General features: G+C 41.3%; 1 protein-coding gene across 1 annotated transcript in view; it reads left to right on the top strand.

Moving 5' to 3' along the window:
- Positions 1 to 420: 420 nt before the first annotated feature.
- The window catches only part of avl9 (AVL9 homolog (S. cerevisiase)), a 156376-nt gene continuing 131242 nt past the window's right edge, over positions 421 to 25554 (top strand). The window contains exons 1-2 of the mRNA XM_041189388.1: positions 421 to 574; positions 21137 to 21257. Of these exons, the coding sequence (XP_041045322.1) occupies positions 500 to 574; positions 21137 to 21257 (196 nt within the window). The 5' untranslated portion in view covers positions 421 to 499. The remainder of the gene's footprint in view (positions 575 to 21136; positions 21258 to 25554) is intronic.

Raw genomic sequence — 25554 nt, 5'->3', positions numbered from 1 at the left:
CATCAGGTAATAAAAGCTGATGAACAAGGGTCCCATCAACATCAGGTAATAAAAGCTGATGAACAAGGGTCCCATCAACATCAGGTAATAAAAGCTGATGAACAAGGGTCTGCAGCTCCATTCGCTCTGAGCTGGATCTGATCAACTGTCTTTCTCTATTCAAATGGATTCCTGCCATCACTATATTCTGTGATCCAGTTCTTATGGTCCTAATCCTAACTCACTAATTTTAATGCCACAAATTGAAGACACTGACCTTTCGCTTTTGCTGAATTTAAGATACTTACAAACTACAATATCTTTCACTTGTGGCTCAGTAAGAATTACCCAAAGCTGCTCGGCGCATGCGCCAGCCGCAGTTTACGGTGACGTCAGGTGCTGCCGGTCCGTTTTGTGCGTGATGACGTATTTAACGTGATAACGCTGTTTTGGTTCGAGGCGGAAGTGCGCCTGAGCGGTTGCTCGAGCCCCGGGTCTGAGTCACACTCAGGGCGTCGGGATGGAGCTGGGAGCCGAGGCCGGGGTCGTGCTGCACATCGTGGTGGTCGGTTTTCACCACAAGAAGGGTTGCCAGGTGAGTAGGGCCTGGTCAGGAACTGGAGGGTCAGCAGCAAAAAAGCGGCCTTGGCTGGGCCTGGGTTTCAGGCTGTGGGATCGGGGGGGCGGGGGCGGGGTCGGGCTGTGGGATCAGGGATCGGGCTGTGGGATCGGGGGGGCGGGGATCGGGCTGTGGGATCGGGGGGGCGGGGATCGGGCTGTGGGATCGGGGGGGCGGGGATCGGGCTGTGGGATCAGGGGGCGGGGATCGGAGGTTAAGGTTGTTGGTTAGGGTGAAGGGGAATAGACCTGGTCACCATAGGTGGATAGCTGCTGGACTACACCTAAATTTAAGAATCAATCTAAACTATTGATGATGTATATTAATTTAGGACTATTTATTTACTTCAAGGCAATATGCCAACTTTGGGGTTTACGTTATAATCTAAATTTTTACTGTATGAGGTGTTACTTGTAGATCTGTTGGTAATTATCACCCATTACATTTATGTTATCCATTTGATCTTGAGCTGAGCATCCAAGCTCATATTCCTGCCTTCTCTAAGACTGTCTTTTTCCATCCCTGTAACATTGCTTGACTTCACCCCTGTCTCAGCTCATCTGCTACTGAAACCCTCATCCATGTCTTTGCTCCCTCTGGGCTTGACTATTACACACTACTGGCTGGTCCTTCACATTCTACTCTGTAAATTTGAAGTCATCAAAAATCCTGCTGCTTCTGTCATAACTTGTAGAAAGCCCCATTGTGGATCAGTGTCATTTTTTTAAATGTTACTGTGAAGCACCTCAAAACGTTTTATTATGTTAAAGGTGCTATATAAATTGTTGTTTACCACTAATTGTTAAATGTGAGTTTTGATTTGGTTGCTTGTTTAACCAAATGGTATAAACTGTTTGACTTTCAACCTGACAACTTGTGCTTCAGTTGCACATTGGTGCATTCTGCTCTTAATTTAGAGTCACTGAATTTAAATTGTTTTTTAGTGCTAAATTCCCGCTTTATCATTTACATTGCATTATTCAATAAGCAAATACCTTCTAGGTTTTGAGGAACCTAAAAAGGAGAGAAACTGAGGGATCAGGGTGTTTGAAAATTCTGCTTGTTCTAGCTTCAAGGATGACAATGCATTGAAGTCACTAAAAAGAGTTGTGATTTCATGCAAAACTGATTTATTACTGATGTCTCCAGTGAGGGAACCTTGTTGTTGAGCAAGCTCTTCATGAAACAGGCATAAATGAAACTGGACATGGAACATATTAAACCAATTGTTTCTTGAAAGTCAGTGGATCTGCAGCTTAACCAATCAGGACATTAACATCCCCTTCACAAAACCTGACATTTCTAATCAGAATGTTAAAGAAGTGTTAAAGCAAATTATCTTAAAGTTACATGAAACATTTGCTTAACCTTCTTGTCACAGATTAAAAATCCTGCTAAAAGATGCAGATGTGGTGGATGATGAGTATACAATGCTCACCAAAGAGATTAGTGAAAAATGTGATATATTTAAAAAGTTTTGGAAGATGCCGCCACATCCCATTGTAAGTTTTCCATTGACATGAGACTTTAATGAAGTAGTAGCCACGATGACATAAACATTTTAATTTTACATTTTTATAGACATAGTCAGGGCAAAAGGGTGATTTTAGATAAAAGTAATGGAAAAATGGATGAGGACTGTAGTTGGAATACCACCTAAATTTTGACTGGCAATAGCTCATGACAAGTTTGGAGACGTGTAAAAGTATGAGCATTATGGTTATGAACATTGCAACTGAAAGTCCTTTTAGCAATGGACTCTGAAAGAAATTATATGGTGATCGATGAGTTACTCCATATGGTCTTAGCCGTTCAACCAAACTGCAAGTTAATCACTGCTGTGGCATGGGCAGTCCATGCAAAGAATTTGCTTTAGATGGTTGGAGGCAACAGTCCTGATCAATTGGTCTGTGGGAGGAGTTCCAAAAACCACCTGTGCTGTGTGATAGTACCCTGCCCTAGTGGGAACCACAATTAGTTCCGTTTTTTTCTGCACAATTGAATGTTTTACATGCAGAGAGAAAGGTATTCATCAAGGCCAAAGACTTTGACAGAACTCAGCTCTAAGATATTGTATTAGATGATCCATGATGAACTCTAATCCTGAGGATTTAGTATACTATGAAAGAGAGGATCATAAAGAGTAGAATGGCTTGGGTGAGGTGATAGGGTGTGATGGTAAGACAGTAGTTCTCCCACATGGTAGTCAAATTTAAGGTCCATTCATCTTGGTTCACTGGAATTGATCACCAACTTTCAGAATCTAAGCAATTAGTAGAAGATGATGAGTTACCTTATACTCATGTTTGATGGTTATGAAGAACAGAATACAGTAGATAAGGGGCCAGATGGCGATAGGCAGAAAGATATTGATGCACAGAACAGGGCTATCATATCCAAAGGAGAGCTGCATAGAGTGGGTAGTCAAGTGACATGCTCACCAGACAGGTCCATTGAATGGAAGGATGTGTGTACAGTAAGGAGAGCAGGGAAAGCTATCGGCAAGTTCAAATATTGGCTAGATGTCCAAGATGATGAATAAGAGGTAACTTCTATAGACTGGAAAAATGGATGAGAGAGTAGAAAGCAAGAAAACATAGTGCGAGTTCTCAATGTTTCTGGGAGTGATTCTCATGCTAGGAAATAATCACATATCAGTGATAGAACCTCTGATCTTGGAAGAGAGAGATCCTGTCATAGTAGTCCAGAAAGTCATAGAAGTACAAGTAGAGGGGCTGTAGCTTGACTGGATTATACAGTAGAACAGGGACTATAGAACAATCTAGGAACACTACAAAATTTAGAAACCTTTATGACTGGAAGTTTTGGTGCCTGCCAACAAACTAGAAGATAAATCAAAAGAAATAAAAACAGAAAATGCTGGTAGAACTGAGCAGGTCTGGCAGCATCTGTAGAGAGAGAAACAGAATTAATGTTTCAAGTCCATATGACTTCTTCAGAGCTGGGAAAGAGTCATGTGGACTCAATGTTAACTGTTTCTATCTCCACTGAAAGAGCAACCAATATAATAAGGAAGCTGTGGAAATTAAGCAAATGTGTTTATTGATTGAATGATGCATCAAGGGTATGGTATTTCTTGTTTAGGTCTATCTTGCTGGAAGTAGACTGTACTGCACTGAAAGCAGATCCAGCAATGTTCTACTGGTACAACAAAGGGAAACTGTTAGGCATCTTTGTCATGCTTGTCAATGGTTTTCTATGGGGAGGTTTTGTGCAGTTTGTTATAAATAAGATTAAGGGGGAATTAAGGTTGGAAGTCAGGCTTTGGGGGATGGGGGTGGGTGCTTTAAGTATATAGGCTTACACATTAAGCAGAATAAGCCTGGAATAACCTTAAATCAACAAGCTTATGTAGAAATTGTTACTTATATCCCGATAAATCATGCTAGGTTATAACTGAAAAGATAATCTTACATTTAAAGAAGGAACAGAGCAGTTAAGAAGCTTGATTGGACAGTCAAAATGGCTATATCTTGGGACAAGACCAGATGTCAGTTTTGATGTATTGGAACTAAATACACTGGTGACACAGGCTACAATTTAAAGGCAAATAAAATATTTGCAGAATTAAATGTGGAGAAATGCACACTCAATTTTCCAGCTTAAGGGAACCCGAAGGATATTGAATTAGTCCTTTTTTAATGACACTTCACATGCCAATCTTCCAAATGGGTATTTCAGTACAGCTGCTTTTATAATATTCTTGGTGGGTGAAAATGGAATATTGTCCCTTGGTCTGGGAAGCTAAGAAAATGAAAAGGGTGGTTAGAAGTACTTTAGTGCAGAAAGGCTGACTCTTGTAGAAGCAGTAGAAATGGGGTTATTATCAAATATTTTCTGGGAAAATTGATACAAGGGGCATTCTGAGAATAGTTTTCTCATTGAATGTTATATAGTGAGAGAATGTATGTTATTTTTAAAAATATTTTTGGGGAATGTGTTATTCTGTGAAGAAGGGTCTGTTTGTGTAAATGATTTGATTAAGCTGGGGAAAAGTTACTAGGGCCATGTTGTCTGGCAGGCTTAAGACTTGAAAGGACAGAGGTGTTGGATGTGCATTTGTAATGAGATATGGTGGGTTTGAGGTACAAGTGGATAGGTTGGATCTAACATTTGCATTTTTAGATAAGTTGAGAGTTTGTTTGAATATCAGAGGGAAGTCAGAGGTAACAAGAAACATTTTTATATCTTACAGGAGTTCCATGGGTAAATAGAAGAGGGTATATTTTCCACTTTGGTTTAGCGCATGAATCACAAAAGGTTAGTATTCAGGTAGAGCAGGTAATTAGGAAAGCTAATAGAATGTTATCATTTATTGCGAGGGGAATTGATCACAAAAGTAGGGAGCTTATGCTTCAGTTGTACAGGGTGTTGGTGAGACCACATCTGGAGTATTATGTTTAGTACTGGTCTCCTTATTTAAAAAGAAAAGAGGTCACTGCATCAGAAGCAGTTCAGGGAAGGTTTACTAGACGAAGACCAGGAATGGGCAGTTTGCCTCATGAGGAAGGGCTGGACAGGTTAGGCTTGTATCCACTGGAATTTAGAAGAGTAAGCGATGATTTAATTGAAACCTTTAAGATCCTGAGGAGTCTTGACAGGGTGGATGTGGAGAGGATGTTTCCTCTTGTGGGAGAATCTAAAACTAGGGTCACTTTTTAAAAATAAAGGGGTTGCTTATTTAAGACAGATGAGGAGAAATTTTTTCTCTGAGCGTATTGACTGTTTGGAACTCTCTTCCTCAAAAGGTGGTAGAAGCAGAGTTTTTGAATATTTTTAAGGCAGAGCTGGATAGATTCTTGATTAACAAGGGGGGAAAGGTTATCAGGGGTAGGCAGGAATGTGGGGTTGAGGTTACATTCAGATCAGCCATGATCTTATTGAATGGCGGAGCAGGCTCGAGGAGCTGAGTGGCCAACTCCTGCTCCTAATTCATATGTTCGTATATTACATTTTATTGACCTGAAAGTAAAGAAAAAATAGAAACAGGAAGGATTTGATATTTGGAAGGAATTGAGTTTCAAAGAAATGTGAGAACAATGGAACCTGAGATGAAAGGTGGAGCAAGGTATTTTAGAGTTACTGTGGAGAGTTTAGTAGTTGGTTGTTGGCTGTGTGAGGAAGATCTCCTGGAAACAGCTCTAGGCTGGGAGAAGATGTAGTTTGAATCAGCCTTCTAGTCAAGGCAGAATCTCACAGTGCAGAAGAGGCCCTTTGGCCCATCGAGTCTGCACTGACACATGAGAAACACCTGACTTACCTACCCTAATCCCATTTACCAGCACTTGGCCCATAGCCTTGAATGTTATGACAAAAAGTCATAGGCTGCAAAAAGCAGTCTTGTTTGGAAGCCTTGGGTTTCCACAGCAGATTGGAAGAGAGTTTAAGAGGTTGCATGGTATGCCTTTATTAAAGCCACAGCAGTTTGCCTTGGGTAATATTACTGGATTTTTATAGTTAAGCATCTATAAGGAATGTTGCCTGGAAGGTGTTTACTTGTGGGCCTGACCAAGTAGGGTGTCTCTTGGAGAACGCTGTGTAAGACTAATTTTAACTGTGTACCTGTAACCTTGTTTAAGTTTTGTTCTTGTTAATAAAACATTTACCTTTAATTTTTAAAGTCCCAAAAGTGTTACTTGACTTGTTGCTGAGATCAGCACATTTTATCTCATTTTTAGCATACAAAAAATGGGTATGGCCTGTAAGCCAAGTTTCCCTCTGGGATTTGGTTTGCTCAGTAATTAACATCTGCTGTCATAACAATAGGTAATTGTTCCCTGCAAGATGATGTTCAGTTGACAAGAAATGTGACTGAAAAAAGGTTAGGGATTGACCTTGCTGGTGTAAAAAAAAAGATGCTAGAGAGCAAAGAAATCGCCAAGGTAAAATTGGTTGACACGAGTCATCAATTAAAAATAAAAACAAAAACAAAAATAAAAATAAAAACAAAAAAACTGCGGATGCTGGAAATCCAAAACAAAAACAGAATTACCTGGAAAAACTCAGCAGGTCTGGCAGCATCGGCGGAGAAGAAAAGAGTTGACGTTTCGAGTCCTCATGACCCTTCGACAGAACTTGAGTTCGAGTCCAAGAAAGAGTTGAAATATAAGCTGGTTTAAGGTGTGTGTGTGGGGGGCGGAGAGATAGTGAGACAGAGAGGTGGGGGGGGGGGGGGTGTGGTTGTAAGGACAAACAAGCAGTGATAGAAGCAGATCATCAAAAGATGTCAACGACAATAGTACAATAGAACACATAGATGTTAGAGTTAAAGTTGGTGATATTATCTAAACGAATGTGCTAATTAAGAATGGATGCTAGGGCACTCAAGGTATAGCTCTAGTGGGTTTTTTTTTATTATATACTGGAAATAGGTGGGAAAAGGAAAATCTTTATAATTTATTGGAAAAAAAAGGGAAGGGGGAAACAGAGACGGGGTGGGGATGGGGGAGGGAGCTCACGACCTAAAGTTGTTGAATTCAATATTCAGTCCGGAAGGCTGTAAAGCCCTCATCTTCCGACTAGGGACTTTACAGCCTTCCGGACTGAATATTGAATTCAACAACTTTAGGTCGTGAGCTCCCTCCCCCATCCCCACCCCCTTTCTGTTTCCCCCTTCCCTTTTTTTTCCATAAATTATAAAGATTTTCCTTTTCCCACCTATTTCCATTATATAATAAAAAAACCCCCACTAGAGCTATACCTTGAGTGCCCAACCATCCATTCTTAATTAGCACATTCGTTTAGATAATATCACCAACTTTAACTCTAACACCTATGTGTACTATTGTCGTTGACATCTTTTGATGATCTGCTTCTATCACTGCTTGTTTGTCCTTACAACCACACCGCTCCCCCCCACCCCCCCCGCCCCCCACCTCTCTGTCTCTCTATCTCTCCGCCCCCCACACACACACCTTAAACCAGCTTATATTTCAACTCTTTCTTGGACTCGAACTCAAGTTCTGTCGAAGGGTCATGAGGACTCGAAACGTCAACTCTTTTCTTCTCTGCTGATGCTGCCAGACCTGCTGAGTTTTTCCAGGTAATTCTGTTTTTGTTTACGAGTCATCAATTGTTGGACTGCTTTACAAAAAGGAATGCTTGCACAAAGACTCTATTAGAGGCCCTCGGGATGTCTTGTACTGTGATGTGTACAGAATATGGAAAATATTTTTTCTTTCTCTGGCTTCAGTTCCTTTTTTTAAAATATATTTTGTGTTATTAAGTTTGGATTTAAAAAAAGATGTTCATGGTATTCTAATTGTATTATTAAGGGTAAAGATATATAAGTGGAGGGCATTGATTCAGTACCTTGAGTCCTTTAAGGAGCTGCCAATTAGTTAACTTGTTTATTTAATTTATATTCAAAAGGTATAAAGAGAGATGTATGGGACAAAGGATACTGGTCAGGGAGGAGGCAGACATTTTTAATGTTGCATTCAATAAATGAACCTACTATTAAGTAAGAAATCAGCATCTGGTTTCCTACTTCACCATCTTACTTCAGAATTAATTAAAACAAGGTGTGAGGGTTGGGGGCAAAGGTAACCAAAAAAAACCCCTCCATACAAATGCTCTTAGCACAAGGAATAATGCAGGTGAACAAGAAGCAGAGATTCAACTTGAAGGGTACAATACAGTAGCCATTCCAGAAACCTGGCATGAATGGGAGCTAATATTCCAATCTAAAGGAGGATGAGCAGCTCATTGTTTTCAAAAGCTCCTTATATTCCTTCTCTTCAGTGTTTCTTTTGTCTTTTCCAGACTTTCTATGGAATCATATAATGGTTACAGCAGAGAAGTAGGCCATTTGATGTCTGTGTTGGCCCTCTGAAGCAGCAACTCACCTGGTGCCAGTACCTTGTGTTTTCCCCGTTGCTCTGCAAGTGTTTCCTTTTTGAATCATGATTCAATTCCCTTTTGAAAGTCTCAATTGACCTTGCCTTCAGCATGCTCTCAGACAGTACATACCGGGTCCTAACCACTCGATGCTTGAAAAAGTTTTTCCTCATTTCACCTTTGGTTTTTTTTTCCAATTACCTTATATCTGTGCCACTTGGCTCTCAATCCTTCTACCAATCTACTCTGTCCAGACCCCTCATGAATCTCTGTCCATGACCCCTTATCAAATCTCCTCTCAACCTTCTCCAAGGAGAACAGTTTCAACTCCGGCAATCTTTCTACATAACTGAAGTTCCTCATCCCTGGAACTATTCTTGTTAACCTTTTCTGCACCCTCTTTAAAGTCCTTTCTAAAGTGTGATGCCCAGACCTGGACAGAATATACTTGAGTTGAAGTGGAACTAGTGTTTTATACAGTTTAACATAACTTCCTTTTGTAATGTATGCCCCTATTGGTAAGCCACAGATGCTTTATGCTTTATTAACCACTACCTCAAACTATCCTGCCACCTTCAATGACTTATGCCCATATTCACCCAGGATCCTTTGCTCCTGCAGCCCCTTTAGAATTGCATCCTTTATTTTATATTGTCTCTGTATTTTTTGTACCAAAATGAATTACTTCACACTTCTCTACATTAAATTTTATCTGCCACTTGTCTGCCCAATCTGCAATATGTCTGTGTCCCTTTGGATTACCATCTTTCTTGTGGTTCACGATACTTCCAAGTTTCTTTTCATCCACAAGTTTTGAAATTGTGCCCTGTACACCAAGGTCAACGTCATTAATATATATCAGGAAGAGCAGGAGTTCTAACACCGATCCTTGGGACCTCCACTATAAACCTTGCTCCAGTTGCTCCAGAAAAAGAACTGTTCATTACTAAAGTTTCCTGTCACCCAGCCAGTTTTGTATCCATGTTGCTACTGTGCCTTTTATTCCATGAGATCTAACTTTGCTCACGAGTCTGTTGTGCAGCACTTTAACAAATGCCTTTTGGATGTCCATGTACGCTACATCAACAACATTACCCTCAAAGTCCATCTCTGGTACCTCATCAAAAACCCACATTTGCTCAAGTGATTATTAATTTTGTCCCATCACTGGAGTTAAACTGACTGGCCAGTAGTAGCTGGGCTTACCTGTATGCCCTTCGCATAACATTTGCAATTCTCCAATCCTCTGACATCACCCTTGAGTCTCAAGAAAGATTGGAAAATTATGGCCGGTGCTTCTGCAATTTTCGCTTTCATTTCCTTCAGTATCTTTGGGTACATCTCATCCATACCTGGTGCCTTATCAGATTTAAGTGCAGACAGCCTATCCAAAACTCCTTATCAATTTTAAACCCATCAAATGTCTGAAATACCTCCTTTTTCACAATGACCTGGGCAGCATCTTTTTCCTTGGTAAAGATATATATACAAAGTGTTCCAGTAACGCCTGCCATGCCTGCTGTTTCAATGCGTAAATCCCCTTTTTGATCACTAATTGGCCCCACTCCTCCTCTACCACCATTTTGTTATTTATATGCCAATAGAAGATTTTTGGATTCCTTTTTATATTAGCTGCCAGTTTCTACTCATATATTCTGTCTTTGCTTCTTTTATTTGCTTTGTTACAAATATGAAGTTCATAAGTTTATGTTTTGAGACAGTTTAATTAAATTAAAGGTAAAGTGGAGTATTGAAGAGGGTCATGTGATCTGCTCCAAATCCTGCTCGACAGCAAGCTGGGTGACTTGGCCGGTATGGAAACAGTGAGGCCCAGAGATAAAAACAAAAAAACTGCGGATGCTGGAAATCCAAAACAAAAACAGAATTACCTGGAAAAACTCAGCAGGTCTGGCAGCATCGGCGGAGAAGAAAAGAGTTGACGTTTCGAGTCCTCATGACCCTTCGACAGAACTTGAGTTCGAGTCCAGGAATCAGCTCTTTCCTGGACTCGAACTCAAGTTTTGTCGAAGGGTCATGAGGACTCGAAACGTCAACTCTTTTCTTCTCCGCCGATGCTGCCAGACCTGCTGAGTTTTTCCAGGTAATTCTGTTTTTGCAGTGAGGCCCAGATTGATTTATGAGGAAAAAGAGATAAGATATTCACATCTGTGGACAATGGCAGGGGCATCTGTGATGTCTCTGAGTTGACCTATAGTCTCCAAATCTCACAGGGAGGTTTTATGAATGTCAGATTTTGTAAACAATTATACTTTAAACTGCCTGTTTAATTTCAAGATAGAATGGGTTGGGGATTTAGAAGATAGTTAATCAGCATTTCTACCTGGAAAAAAGCCCATATGATCCACATTGCCCTGGAGATGGGTTATGAGAAGAGAACAACAAAGCCATTGTTGTTGGCTTACAGGGTTTTTTTAAAAAGATATCCCTCAACCTCTCAGGCAGGTGAGTCTGCAAGATTTTGAGAGAGAGAGAACAGAAATATAGAGGCGACCATTTGTTCACCAGGCAGAATGTAGGTGGGAGTTCATGCTCGGATTGAAGAGACCAAGTTTGTGAGGATTTAAACGAGGCTGGAAGATTTGCCTAGCTTTGGCTAGAAGGAGGAATCTCCAGGGTAGCCCTTACCATGAAAGTCAGTTCATTAGAAGTTATCTGACTGAAAAAGGATAAAGGAATCAAAAACAAAAACAGAATTACCTGGAAAAACTCAGCAGGTCTTGCAGCATCGGCGGAGAAGAAAAGAGTTGACGTTTCGAGTCCTCATGACCCTTCGACAGAACTTCGAAGAACTGTCGAAGGGTCATGAGGACTCAACGTCAACTCTTTTCTTCTCTGCCGATGCTGCCAGACCTGCTGAGTTTTTCCAGGTAATTCTGTTTTTGTTTTGGATTTCCAGCATCCGCAGTTTTTTTGTTTTTATCTAAAGGAATCAAACTATCGGGAGCTGAGAATTTTTTGTGATTCCTGGAGAGTGAAATGTCCACTTAAGGGACAGAGTAAAGTATAATCATGGAGTGGAAACTTTGGTCATTTTAAAGGTTAAATGTTGAAACATCCCTGTAGGTTAGATTGTAAGTTGCCTACTGAAATAATGTTTAGTCAATGTTGCTTTTAGTTTTTGTTATAGTAAAAGTTTGAAAACTTGAAATCTTATTGTATGATCCTTCTAGTCAGTCAGTCGCTGGGAATTTGAATATTATTCTGTGTGGGGATCATAACAGCTTTTTCAATTCTATTCTAATCCTTATATATTTGGTTTGGTTCTCAATTGTATTATCCACCTGACATCTATCATAAGCACACTTTTTCTACTTTGTGTTAATCTCTATCTCATTTGTCATCTAAGAAGCTCTGGGTTTTTTTGTCATACCTTTCCCCTTCATGGTAATATACCTTGACTGTACTACTTTGCCTGCTAACCTTTGGTACATCTATATTCATCTGTTGCTTTTGATCCACTTTTATCATCTACCCTGTAAATTGCCATGGGTTCCTGTGGACAATGGCAAGGACATCTGTGATGACTCTGGGTTGACTGGTAGTCTCAAAGTCTCACAGGGAGGTGTCATGAATATCAGATTTTGTAAAAGGTTATACTTTAAATTGCCTGTTTAGTTTCAAGATAGAATGGATTTGGGGTTTAGAAGGTAATCAATCAACATTTCTACCTGGATATTTTTGTACATAAGCAATTTCAGTGAAATTAAAATTTTAAGTTTTCCTCTAAGTACTATAATGTATTTAGAATGTGAAATACATATGTTTGAAGTGTTGGATAAAATGTTAATATTGCGGTCTTAGGTTTCTTACACATGTTGTAAGTAGTTCTGGACTAGAGATACATTTGCCATTAAATAAGCTAAGTATTTCTTTAAAAGAAAAAGTGATTTCTTTTCGTTCCAAATTTAATTCTCAACAAATATTTTGGGTTACCATTTTTGGAGAAACATTCAGGTTTAACCAGGCTAATATTGCCAACTAATTTTCTTTACTACATGGGTAAAACAGCAGTGGAATGTTATGCTTTCCAACAACTGCTGTTACAGCTTAAAGGCTATCTGATTTATAACTCATGAATTAATTATGGTGATGTTGGTTGCATGCCATGTGGTCTGTTTATTTAAAAAAAAGTAAGAAGGCCATGTGATTGCTAGAAATGTGTAGTCGCATATATTTCAGTCCTGGGATTTTAACAGCTAGTGAATTTGGTATTGGTTGTTTTCTGGATATTATGTTTCATCTCTTACAGCTTGCTGACAGTTATGGGCTTTCCCCTGAGTTTCAGTCAGCTTTCCCTTCCTATTTCCAGATTTTTTTCTTGTTTAATAAATCTTTGTTTTACTTTCTAGGTTATTAAATATTGCTGCATTTGTCTTTTAAAGAGGGAAGGTAAATGAAACAAACGTCTAGATATTACAGCAGTGCCACCAACGAAATTAATTTTTTTTCTGAAGCTTCCTAAGTGTTCTCTAAGGTTATTTTTCTTTAAAATTGTGTAATGAAGAGGGTTTTGAGGATTGAACTGTACTGTCTGGGAAGAGTGTCCTGCAGTCAGCATCGCATTGGAGCAGTCTGGGAAAAGCGTCCTGCAGTCAGCAGCGCGTTGAAGCAGTCTGGGAAGAGTGTCCTGCAGTCAGCAGCGCGGTGAAGCAGTCTGGGAAGAGTGTCCTGCAGTCAGCAGCGCGGTGAAGCAGTCTGGGAAGAGTGTCCTGCAGTCAGCAGCGCGGTGAAGCAGTCTGGGAAGAGTGTCCTGCAGTCAGCAGCGCGGTGAAGCAGTCTGGGAAGAGTGTCCTGCAGTCAGCAGCGCGGTGAAGCAGTCTGGGAAGAGTGTCCTGCAGTCAGCAGCGCGGTGAAGCAGTCTGGGAAGAGTGTCCTGCAGTCAGCAGCGCGGTGAAGCAGTCTGGGAAGAGTGTCCTGCAGTCAGCAGCGCGGTGAAGCAGTCTGGGAAGAGTGTCCTGCAGTCAGCAGCGCGGTGAAGCAGTCTGGGAAGAGTGTCCTGCAGTCAGCAGCGCGGTGAAGCAGTCTGGGAAGAGTGTCCTGCAGTCAGCAGCGCGGTGAAGCAGTCTGGGAAGAGTGTCCTGCAGTCAGCAGCGCGGTGAAGCAGTCTGGGAAGAGTGTCCTGCAGTCAGCAGCGCGGTGAAGCAGTCTGGGAAGAGTGTCCTGCAGTCAGCAGCGCGGTGAAGCAGTCTGGGAAGAGTGTCCTGCAGTCAGTTCTTGTTGAAAATAACAAGAGTGACATCACAAGACAGTGCGAGAGAGCGGCAGAGAGATCAGAGCCAGTGCGAGTGTGGGGAAGCTTCAAAAAGTGACATCAGCACAAAGGTGAGAGCTGATTGGTGAGTAGTGGGTAAGTGTTTTTCTCCAGTTTAAAATAGATTAAGGTAAGGGTTCTAGTCTTTATTAAAAGAACATAAATAATTTAATTTTTTTACTGTATTTAACTTAAAATAAGGGTCTTTTTTCAACTAGAGGCATGGCAGGGCAGTTCAGTCCTGTGTTATGCACTGCCTGCGACATGTGGGAAGCCCTGGACGCTCCTTGCGCTCTGGCCGACCACGTGTGCAGGAAGTGCCACCAGCTGCAGCTACTTGAGCTCCGGGTTTCGGAGCTTGAGCGGCAGCTGGAGACACTGAGGCGCATCCGCGAGGCTGAGAGTTTCGTGGACAGCACTTTTGTAGACGTGATCACCCCACTGCTTACGAAAGTGCAGGCAGTGAAGGAATGGGTGACCATCAGTCAGAAAAAAGGTGTCAGGCAGATAGTCAAGAAATCCCCAGGGTGCCTCTCGCTCGAGAACCATTTTTCTGTGTTGGAAAACGGTGAGAGTGATGGTTCCTCTGTGGAGTGCAGCCACACTCATGGCACTGTGAGTGGCTCAGCTGCACAGGGGGTGACGAAAAAGGGGAAGAGCAATAGTGGTAGGAGACTCAATAGTAAGGGGTACAGACAGGTGTTTCTGCGGCCATAGACGTGACTCCAGGATGGTAGGTTGCCTCCCTGGTGCCAGGGTCAAGGATGTCACTGAACAGCTGCAGGGCATTCTGGGGGGGTGGGGGCAAACATACAGAGATCGTGATATATTGGTACCAACGACATAGGTAAAAACAGGGATGAGGTCCTTCAAGCAGAATTTAGGGAGCGAGGAAACCGATTTTAAAAAAAAACAGGACCTCAAAGTTAGTAATCTCTGGATTACTTCCGGTGCCACGTGCTAATGAGTGTAGAAATAGGAGATTAGTCCAGATGAATGCGTGGATGCAGAGGTGGTGCAGGAGGGAGGGCTTTAGATTTCTGGGACATTGAGACCATTTCTGGGGGTGGTGGAACTTGTACAAGGCAGACAGGTTGCACCTGAACTGGAATGGGACCAACATTGTTGTGGGGAGGTTTGTTACTGCTGTTGGTGAGGGTTTCAACAAACTTGGCAGGAGAATGGGATCCTGAAAGGAGGTTCAGCAGGGGGAGATGCACAGCCAAAATTAGATGAGAGAGCAAGTGAGTCTGGAAGGCATAGAAATTTTAGGCCAGTTAAGGCACAAGGGAGTTTGGCACGGTTGAATGGTATTTATATTAATGCAAGGAGTCTGACGAATAAGACAGATGAGTTGAGGGCACAAATTAACATGGAGGTATGATGTCATTGCTGTCACAGAGACCTGGTTGAGAGGGGTGCAGGTTTGGCAGCTCAATATTCCAGGATATAGGGTCTTCAGGCGAGACAGGGAAGGAGGTAAAAGAGGAGGGGGTATCACAATGTTGATCAAGGAATCATTAACAGCAGTAAGGAGGGATGACATCTTAGAAGGCTCCTCAAATGAAGCAATGTGGGTAGAACTGAAAAACAAAAAAGGAGCAATCACATTACTGGGAGTGTACTATAGGCCCCCAAACAGTCAGAGAGAAATAGAAGAGCAGATATGTAGGCAAATTTCAGAGAAGTGTAAAAATAGTAGGTTAGTAATAATGGGGGATTTCAACTTCCCCAACGTTAACTGATTTAGTTATAGTGTGATAGGTTTAGAGGGAGCAGAATTCTTAAAATGCACCTAGGAGAGCTTTTTAAACTAGTACGTAGAAGGTCCTACAAGAGAGGGGGCGGTCTGGACTTAATTTTAGGGAATAAAGCCGGGCACGTGGCAGAGGTATCAGTGGGGGAGCATTTTGCAGATAGTGATCATAACTCCGTTAGATTCAAAGTTGTTATGGAAAAGGACAAGGATGGGCCAGAAATCAGAGGTCTAAATTGGGGGAAGGACGATTTTAATAAGGTCAGATATGATTTAGCCAGAGTGGACTGGGAGCAGCTATTTTTAGGTAAGTCTGTGTCAGAGCAATGGGACTCATTCAAGAAGGAAATAGGGAGAGTACAGGGCCAACATATTCCAATAAAGACAAAGGGTGGGACCAACAAATCCAGGGAACCCTGGATGTTGAGGGATATACAGGATTGGATAAAGAGAAAAAGGGAGGCTTTTGGCAGATACAGAGGGCTCAAAACAGCGGAAGCCCTAGAGGAGTATAGAATATTTAGGGGGGAACTTAAGGAAATTTGGAGAGCAAAAAGGGGGCATGAAAACATTGGTAGGTAAAATGAAGGAAAATCCAAAGTTATTTTATGATATATTAAGAGTAAGAGGATAACTAGGGAAAAGAGTAGGGCCCATTAAGGACCATAGTGGTAATTTGTGTGTGGAGCCAGAAGACATAGGTGGGGTTCTAAATGAATACTTTGCATCAGTGTTCACAAGTGAGAGGGACAACGTAACATTCTGCATTGCCCATCTTATTTATGGCAAAAGATTCAGGCTCCTTCTGCATCAGCCAAAAAATATATTTAACCTTGTGATCTGCAACTACTTGGTTGTACTTGAAACCTTTTCAGTAAAAAGCTGAAGGCTTTGAAAGCAATTAATAGATCATATTGTTGTGCTTTTAGGCACTAGCAGGTTTCAGGTGATTTCAAGCTCAGCTAATTTAAAAATTCCTGGTACAGGTCTATAGCAGGAGGCCTACCCTCAGCCAGCAATTTTTTCCATTGCTGCCCCTTTGCAAATGTAAAGCTGATAGGTATATACAAGTGGTTTGGTAACCAGAGGTCATAAATTTAGAATAATTAACCAAAAAAGGAGAATTAAAGCAAAATTGCTACTCCAAGAGAAAATTTATATCTGCATGATTACCTTCTATAGTGGCATCAGATACCATAGGAGCTTTCAATAGAGAAGCTAACCCAATCTCCCTTGACAATTAAAACTGTGAGAGTACAGTGGGAGGCATTCAAGGAGGTAATTATGAGACTACAGAACAAATATGTTCCCGTAAAGACAAAGGGGGAGACCAAGATTGGACAGCCTTGGATGTCAAGGGACATAAAGGTTAGGATTAAGAAAAAAAGAGAAGTTTATGACAGATACCAAGTGCTCAATATGGCAGAGTCTCTAGAGCAGTATAAAAAGTACAGGGGGAGCTTAAAAAGGAAATTAGGAAAGCTAAGAGAGTGCATGAGAAAGCATTGGTGGGTAGAATGAAGGAAAACCCAAAGAGGTTTTTTAAATATATAAAGAGCAAAAGAATAACTAGGGAAAGAGTAGGGCCAATTAGGGACTGTAGAGGTAATCTGTGTGTGGAGCCAGAAGATGTGGGTACAGTCCTCAATGAATACTTTGCGTCAGTCTTCACATTGGAAAAGGACGATGCAGGTATAGACATCAGGGTGGAGGACTGTGAAGTATTAGAGGAAATTAACAGAGAGAAAGGAGATACTAGTGGGTTTAGTGGCCTTAAGAATGGATAAATTCGCAGGCACAAGTCAGGAGTGTGATTGAATACTCCTCACTTGTCTGGATGAGTGCAGTTCCCACAACACTCAAGAAACATGACACCATCCAGGGCAAAGTAGCCCACTTGATTGGCACCACATCCACAAGCATTCACTCCCTCCACCACCAATGCATAGTAGCAGCAGTGTGTACCACCTACAAGATGCACTGTAGGAATTCACCAAGGCTCCTTCAATAGCACCTTCCAAACCCAGGACCGCTACCATCTAGAAGGACATGGGCAGCAAATAGTTGGCAATACCACCACCTTGAAGTTCCCCTCCAAAACACTCACCATCTTGACTTGGAAATATATCGCTGTTCCTTCCTTGTTGCTGGGTCAAAATCCTGGAACTCCCTCCCTAACAGCACTGTGGGTGTACCTACACAACATCGACTCCAGTGGCTCAAGAAGGCAGCTCACCACCACCTTCTCAAGGGCAACTTGGGTGGGCAATAAATGCTGGCCCAGCCAGTGAAGCCCACATCCCAAGAATGAATTAAAAAGAAAACCTGGACAAGATGTATCTCGGGCAGTTGAGGAAGGAGATATCAGGGGCCCTGGCAGTAACTTTCAAATCCTCTCTGGCCACAGATGAGGTGCCAGAGAACTGCTAATATTATCCCGTTATTAAAAAAGGGAGGAAGGGATAGACCAGGAAATTACGGGCCAGTCAGTCTAACCTCGGTGGTGGGAAAGCTACGAGAAATAATTCTGAGGTACAGAATATATCTGCACTTGGAGAGACATGGATTAATCAGGGATCGTTGGCATGGTTTTGTTTAGGGAACGTCATGTTTGACAAATTTGATCAAATTTTTCAGGTGATAACCAGTAGTGTTGATGAGGGTAATGCATTTGATGTGGTCTACATGGACTTTAGCAAGGTTTGATAAGGTCCCTCATGGCAGACTGGTCAAGAAAGTAAGAGCCCGTGGGATCAAAGGCAAAGTGGCACGTTGGATTCAAAATTGGCTGAGAGGCAGGAAGCAGAGAGTGATGGTAAAGGGATGTTTCTGTGACTGGAAGTCTGTTTCCAGTGGGGTTCCGCAGGGCTCATTACTGGGGCTCTTGCTGTTTGTGGTGTACATAAATTATTTGGACTTAAATGTAGGGGGTATGATCATGAAGTTTGCGGATGATACGGAAATTGTTAGGATGGTAAATGGTGAGGAGGATTGCTGTAAACTGCAGGAGGATATCAATGGACTGGTCAGGTGGGCAGAGCAGTGGCAAATGGAATTCAACCTGGAAAACTATGAGGTAATGCACTTGGGGAGGGCTAACAAGGCAAGGGATTATACTATGAATGGCAGGGCCCTAGAAAATACTGAAGATCAGAGGGACCTTGGTGTGCATATCCACGGATCCCTGAAGGTAGCAGGGCAGGTAGATAATGTGGTTAAGAAGGCATATGGGATACTTGCCTTTATTAGCCGAGGCGTAGAATACAAGAGCAGGGAGGTAATGCTGGAACTGTATAAAACACTGGTTAGGACACAGCTGGAGTACTGTGTGCAGTTCTGGTCACCACATTGTAAGAAGGATGTGATTGCACTGGAGAGGGTGCAGAGGAGATTTACCAGGATGCTGCCTGGGCTAGGGGGTCTAAGTTATGAGGAAAGATTGGATAGGGTGGGGTTGTTTTCCTTGAAGCAGTGAAAGTTGAGAGGGGACTTGATCGAGGTGCATAGAATTATGAGGGGCATTGATAGGGTGGATAAGAAGGCACTTTCTCCATTAGTAGAAAGGTCAATAACCAGGGGTCATAGATTTAAGGTAGAAGGCTAAGAGGGGAGTTGAGGAGACATTTTTTCACCCAGAAGTTGGTGGGAGTCTGGAACTCACTGCCTGAAATGGCAGTTGAGTCAGAAACTCTCGTAACATTTTAAGTATTTAGATATTCACTTGCATTGCCATAGCCTCCAGGGCTATGGGTCCAGCGCTGGAAAATGGGATTTGTGTAGTTCTTGATTGGCGTGGACATGATGGCTTAAATGGCCTCTTCTGTGCTGTAAACATTTGAGTCTAACTATTCATTCATAAATGTAATTTGGGTGTTGCAGACCTGGTGGGTGCTGGGTCTCAGCCCCTGCTAGGAGAAGCCATAAATATATCAGTGCAACTATTGAGGTAGGTTAAGGGCAATCAGCCCAAACTTACACCCTGACAGGTCCTGCTGGGACCATCAGCTTGGACTCCCCTGAGCCCTTTTAGGCACACACCAGATTCCAGATTGGAGCGTTACATGGATTCCCCAGAAGTCGCAGTGGCGTTGAGGCCTTCAATAGCACCAAACTTCTCAACATTTGCTGCTATTGGGATTGCCTTTGTGTTTCATGTTAAAGGGCACCCAGATCCTTCTGTACTGCTGCATTTTGGTAGTGTCTCTTCATTTAAATAATATTTTACTTTTCTGTTCTTCCTACTAAGTTATATAACCTCACATTTTCCCATATTATACTTCAGCCAAATTTTTGCATACTCGTTTAACCTACCTATATCGTTTTGCAGCTTCTTTGTGTCCTCCTCACAACTTGCTTTCCCACCTATCTTAGTACTCTTGGCAAATTTGGCTACAATACTTTTGACCCTTTCATCCAAGTTGTTACTACAGACTATAACTAGTTGAGACCCCAGCTCTGATCCCTATTACACCCCACTAGTTATGGTTTGCCAACCTGAAAATGGCCCATTTACTGTGAATCTGTTTTCTGTTAGTTAGCCAATCATCCTTTATCCCCAACACAGCTCTTAGATTGATTAGTAACCTTTTAAGAGGCACGTTATTGAATACCTTTTGGGAATACATCTACAGGTTCACCTTTATCCACCCTGCTCATTACATTCTTAAAGAATTCGTAAGAAATTTGTCAAACATGATTTTCCATTCACAAAACCATGTTGCTGACTGATTATATTACGATTTTCTAAATATCCTGCTCCGATGGATTCCAGCATTATCCCAATAATGTTAGGCTAACTGGCCTATAGTTTCCTGCTTGCTGTCTTCCTCTTTTTTTGCATAGGGATGTTACAATTTGTGGCTTTCCAATCTGGGGACCTTTCCAGAATCTAGGGAATTTTGCAAGATTATAACCAATGTCATGGCTATCTGCTAACTTATCCAAAAGAATTGTTAGATTTCTAACAATTGTTGAACAAATGCAGTTTTTTGGAAAATAGTATATTGTCAACCTTTTATGGATTGATTGCCTTTCTCTCAGATGAGCATTACACTGTTTAATAATTAGCCAGCTTCTTGTTTCTATGTATAATCTTATTTGTAAATACATTTGGAAGACTCATTTAGCTGGTATCAATTGGCATAATATTTTCATTATTTGGATTGCCTTTGTTACTGAAATCCTGGGTAACCTCTAATAAGCAACTTGCTTTGTTCAGGGTTAACTCCAACACTGAACAAAATAAAATAATTGAAGCAAATAGACTAGATCTGCTTGTGAAAAATAATTTTGGGACCTTTACATGAAGAACAGCTATCAAGAAATGCTCAAACTAGGTTGGACTGATTCCCAGATATAAATATTCTGGATCGTTCAGCAGGTATATAAATTTGGTCACCACAGAATTGAATACTAGAATGCATATAGATCCTGCAGAGTACTGCTAGAAACAAAGTAATGAATTAAATGGATAAAGAAGTTCCTAAAATAGTTCTTTGTCCTTTTATATTTACAAAATACTTTTTTGATTGCCTTTTTCCAGCCATTGTGATTTCTTCACTAGCTGTCATTCTGTAGAGTGTTGCATCTAACTTTTTCTAGTGGAAAATTATATGCTACTTATTATAATCTCCATTCTTGAACACTACAGGTTGAATTTTCATATCCACCATTGGTTCCAGAAGAAGGACATGATGGTCACAGCTTGCCTGAGGAGTGGAAATACCTCCCATTTCTGGCCCTGCCTGATGGAGCACACAACTACCAGGAAGGTAAGATAGATGAGGAAACATGCTCTTATATTTACTACACCAAGATAACTGTATCAATTGGTTAGATTTCTCACCTGAGTTCATGGTCATGGTTACAAATCAGTCTGCAGGACCCGAGATCATTATTCTGAAAACATTCTGATGTCAAACTCCTTGTTCAGTTAGTTCAGATGGATGAAGATTTGAGTTCTCCCACTGTGCTGGCTGCATTCTACTCATAAAACCAGGAAAAACAAAATGACCCCCATATTCATCTCATTGCTGATGTGGATTTCGCTCTGTGTATAATTGTTACTATGTTTGTGTACATCACAGCTAATGTATTTTAAATAATTGTTGTATTTGGAGGTCTTTTTTAGGGATGTAATAAGGTTCTATATTAATACAAGTTAGCCTTTCTTTTCCTTCCTTCCTTCCTTTCATCCCCACCCACCCCCACAGATGGAAATTGGCAGCACTCTCAGAAGGCAAAGCTGAAAATCATCTGGGGATGCTGTCCCTTTTGGTTAGGTGTCCTGCCATTTGGTGTCTCAATCTAAGGAAAAGCTAAGATGAAAGGCCGTGGGCAATATTACAGACACCACCAAGATTGGGAAGTGTAATATCAGCTCAGTAAATAGGAAAATAATGATTAATATCAGGTTTGGGCTTTAAAAGCTTAACAATTGTAAGAAAAAGGAGGCAATGGGTTGCATACTTTGGCAGTCCTGGGTTAGAGTTAGAAGCTGCATATGTCTTGATTTCAAAGGATTAAGGACTGAGTCTGTCTCTTAGGACAATGTATTTGGAGATTATAGGATACAAGAGAGAAAAAAAATTAAAGGGCCATTGTTGTGAATTGCTTTTAGTTTTTTTTCCAGCAAGAATAGCCAAGGTTGTGGGAAAGTGTTTTAAAATCTTTTTCAATAGTATGCAATAGTGTAATTTGTAATATGCATCTTAGATTTTTGGAAGTTTGATAAGTTATTTTTACATCTTTTTTCAAAGTTGCAGCTATTTTATAAGTTGATGTGAACATTTTAAAGCCTAGTCCAAACTTAACAAAAGGGCTTATGGCAGCATCCTTGCTTGTTGTTGGACTGTTATAATAAGGCCTGATTTGTCCAAGCACAATGTTAATTGTTACGATCTGGTTAGGGGCCAGTAACATTTTGTCTAAAATAGACAAATTTGAAATACCAAGTACGAAGTTAATATGAATTAACAGGCAAACTGGGGCACACTGCATATTAAATGGCAGATACAATCAAGACAGACCCCACAGATTTCTCAGCAACCCACCCAGACATCAATGACCATTTTGAGTCACAATATCTTGTTAAAACTTGTCTCCCTCATGAGGGATTTCAACTTTTCACTTTCAAAGGTTTAGCCTTTTAATTCCTTCAAAAGTTGCTCCAATTCGGACTGCCTCAACCACTGTTCATCTCTCATTGGTTCATTCTCTCCTAAGACTGCATCCCACAGGATTCACAAAGCTACAATCCTGCCTCGAATTACCAGTTCATTTTCCAACTCTTTTGCAGACTAAGCTGGCACTGCCTTAGAACTCCAGTCTCCCGGCTGCACCAAGCTACAAATGGCTCCCAGGGTTTCTTCTGAGCCCTAACCCTCTCCAGCATGGAACCTGTGACTGTCCACCACTACCTCAGTTCCCCAGATCTTCCCTGAGCCCTAAGTGACTTGAGTCTGCGAACAGCATCCAGAGCACCTGTGAGTTGTGATCAATGCAAGGTCCAAATTGCAACCAATGGCCATCAAACTGTCTGGAGCCATTCAGTGGCCTTTCGGTATCCTCTTTACCCTGCTGTAGAACACTCAGATAAATTGAAACCAGAGAACCTTCTTCAGCTCCACCCATCTCCAGGACAATGTGGCCTTCCAGGGTTCACTGAATACTTTTAAACTAATTTTTTAAACTCCCAAAACAAAACCCTTCTTTACAAACAGTATAAACACCGCATCTCCAACTCTCCAGCTAAATAAGCCCACCAGCTGGTGTAGGATCTTACCTTTCTGGCTGTTAACCCTTAAGTCAGCATGGCCCAACTTTTAAGTATAATAGACTCCCAGCTGCTTTAGTTGCATTTATCCTTTTTTCTACAATTAAGTTATGATCTTCCCAGAATGAAACATTACCTCTAAAATATTAACTGAACAATGAACTAGACATTCGTCACATATTAAGCAAAAGTGTAAAATGCCACAAATTCAGCAGCATCAGTGGAGAATGCAGTGCATTTAATGTTTTGTATTCACTTTTGCAATGTTTTGGGTGTTCTTAAGCATTGCTGTAGCCAGAAAAGGGAACTGGTTTTGGGCATGTGAGCCATGAAAGGAAATTGGTGTCAATAGAGTTTGCTTTGCAGAACCTCCTCAGAAAACTGCTGGCAGAGTAACATTCTGCATTGCCCATATTATTGATGGCAAAAGATTTGGGCTCCTCCTGCCTCAGCCAAAAAGTATATTTAACCTTGTGATCTGCAATTACTTGGCTGTACTTGAAACCTTTTCAGTAAAAAGCTGAAGGCTTTGATAGCAATTAATAGATCATATTGTTGTGCTTTTAGGCACTAGCAGGTTTCAGGCTGATTTCAAGCTCAGCTAATACAGGTCTATAGCAGGAGGCCTACCCTCAGCCAGCAAATCTTTCCATTGCTGCCCCTTTGCAAATGTAAAGCTGATAGGAATATACAAGTGGTTTGGTAACCAGAGGTCATAAATTTAGAATAATTAACCAAAAAAGGAGAATTAAAGCAAAATTGCTACTCCAAGAGAAAATTTATATCTGCATGATTACCTTATATAGTGGCATATAGGAGCTTTCAGTAGAGAAGCTAACCCAATCTCCCTTGACATTCTATGACATTACGATTGCTGGATCCCTATATAACCTATAAGGGAAGACCAGAGTCTGGGAATTCTGCACCTCCTGACTCCCCAAAGCCTGTCTACCGTCTTACATGGCCCAAGTGAGGGGTGTGATGGAATGCTGTCTACTTGCCTGGATAAATACAGCTTCAGCAACACTCAAGAAGCTCAACACCACCCAGGACAAAGCTGCTCACTTGATCGACACCCCCCACCACCTTCAAAATTCACTCCCTCCGCCACTGGTGCACAGTGGCAGCAATGTGTACTATCTGCAAGAAGCACTGTAGCAGCTTGCCAAGGCTCTTTCAAAATGCCCTCCAAACCTGCAACCTCTACCAGCTAGAAGAACAAGGGCAGCGGACACTGCAAGTTTCACTCCAAACCACACACCATCTTGATTTAAAATTACATCACTGATCCCTCTCAGGTCCAAAATCCTAGAACTCCATCCTTTGTAGCACTGTTGAGTGTACATAACCTCATGGACTGAAGCAGTTCAAGAATGTGGCTCACCATCTTCTGAAATGCTATTAGGGATGGGCAATAAATGCAGGCCTTGCCAATGATGCTCATACCCCAAGAATGAATAAAAATACATTCTTGATGAGGACTAAACTACAGGGTTGTGGAGGAAGAGTAGGACTATATTGGACAGCTCTTTTAAAGAGCCATTGCAAGCTTGATGGGCCAAATGGCCTCCTTTTAACCAAACAAGCAATAAACATAGCCTCTCATTCTAACTAAGCTCAGGATTTTGAAAAGACTCACACTTTGCTTTAAAGGATTGATTTCAACTCCTTAAAAAAAAAAGACAGCGTTTCACATTCTCAGGACAAGCCAAAATATTTTACTAATCATGTTGAATTGTTTTAATTTTTTTTATATACATGCATGGGATGTCGGGAGCCGGCATTTATTTCCCGTCCCTAATTGTCCTTGAGAAGGTAGTGGTGTGCTGCTGCCTTGAATTATGTAATTATATAAATCAAAACTAACACTTCTGTTAACTCCTTGATTTGGAACATCCCAGCTAACCTTGAGAACACTCCACTGTTATGTACTTTACCAAAGGTGAATGCACGTAATAAGTACAATTATAAGTATCAGTGACCGGGTGAACCATTAAAAGCTTTTGGCAATGTTTTTCCCAAATGTAACTTCTTCCCCCACTTGAGGAAACCGGTCTTTTAATTTCAACTGGGTAATGCAAATAATGCAAGGAACCCAATTTGACCTCTTGATCAAAAGCAGAGTTTCAACTTCAAACAAATAAAACGAGTAATTTTTTTTACAAGGCAAGAATTGAAAATCCCTGCCCTGGAGGATTTCTTCAGTATGATCTTTTGTAGTCATGAGCCTTTGCGCCATATGCTTTATGCACATATCCCCATGGGTGTAGCTCCTGTTTTGTTTACTAACCCAT

The sequence above is a fragment of the Carcharodon carcharias genome, chromosome 6, assembly GCF_017639515.1.
Source record: "Carcharodon carcharias isolate sCarCar2 chromosome 6, sCarCar2.pri, whole genome shotgun sequence".
Lineage (NCBI taxonomy): Eukaryota > Metazoa > Chordata > Chondrichthyes > Lamniformes > Lamnidae > Carcharodon > Carcharodon carcharias.
Note: the sequence above shows the minus strand (reverse complement) of the source record. Positions and strands in the feature narration are given on the sequence as shown.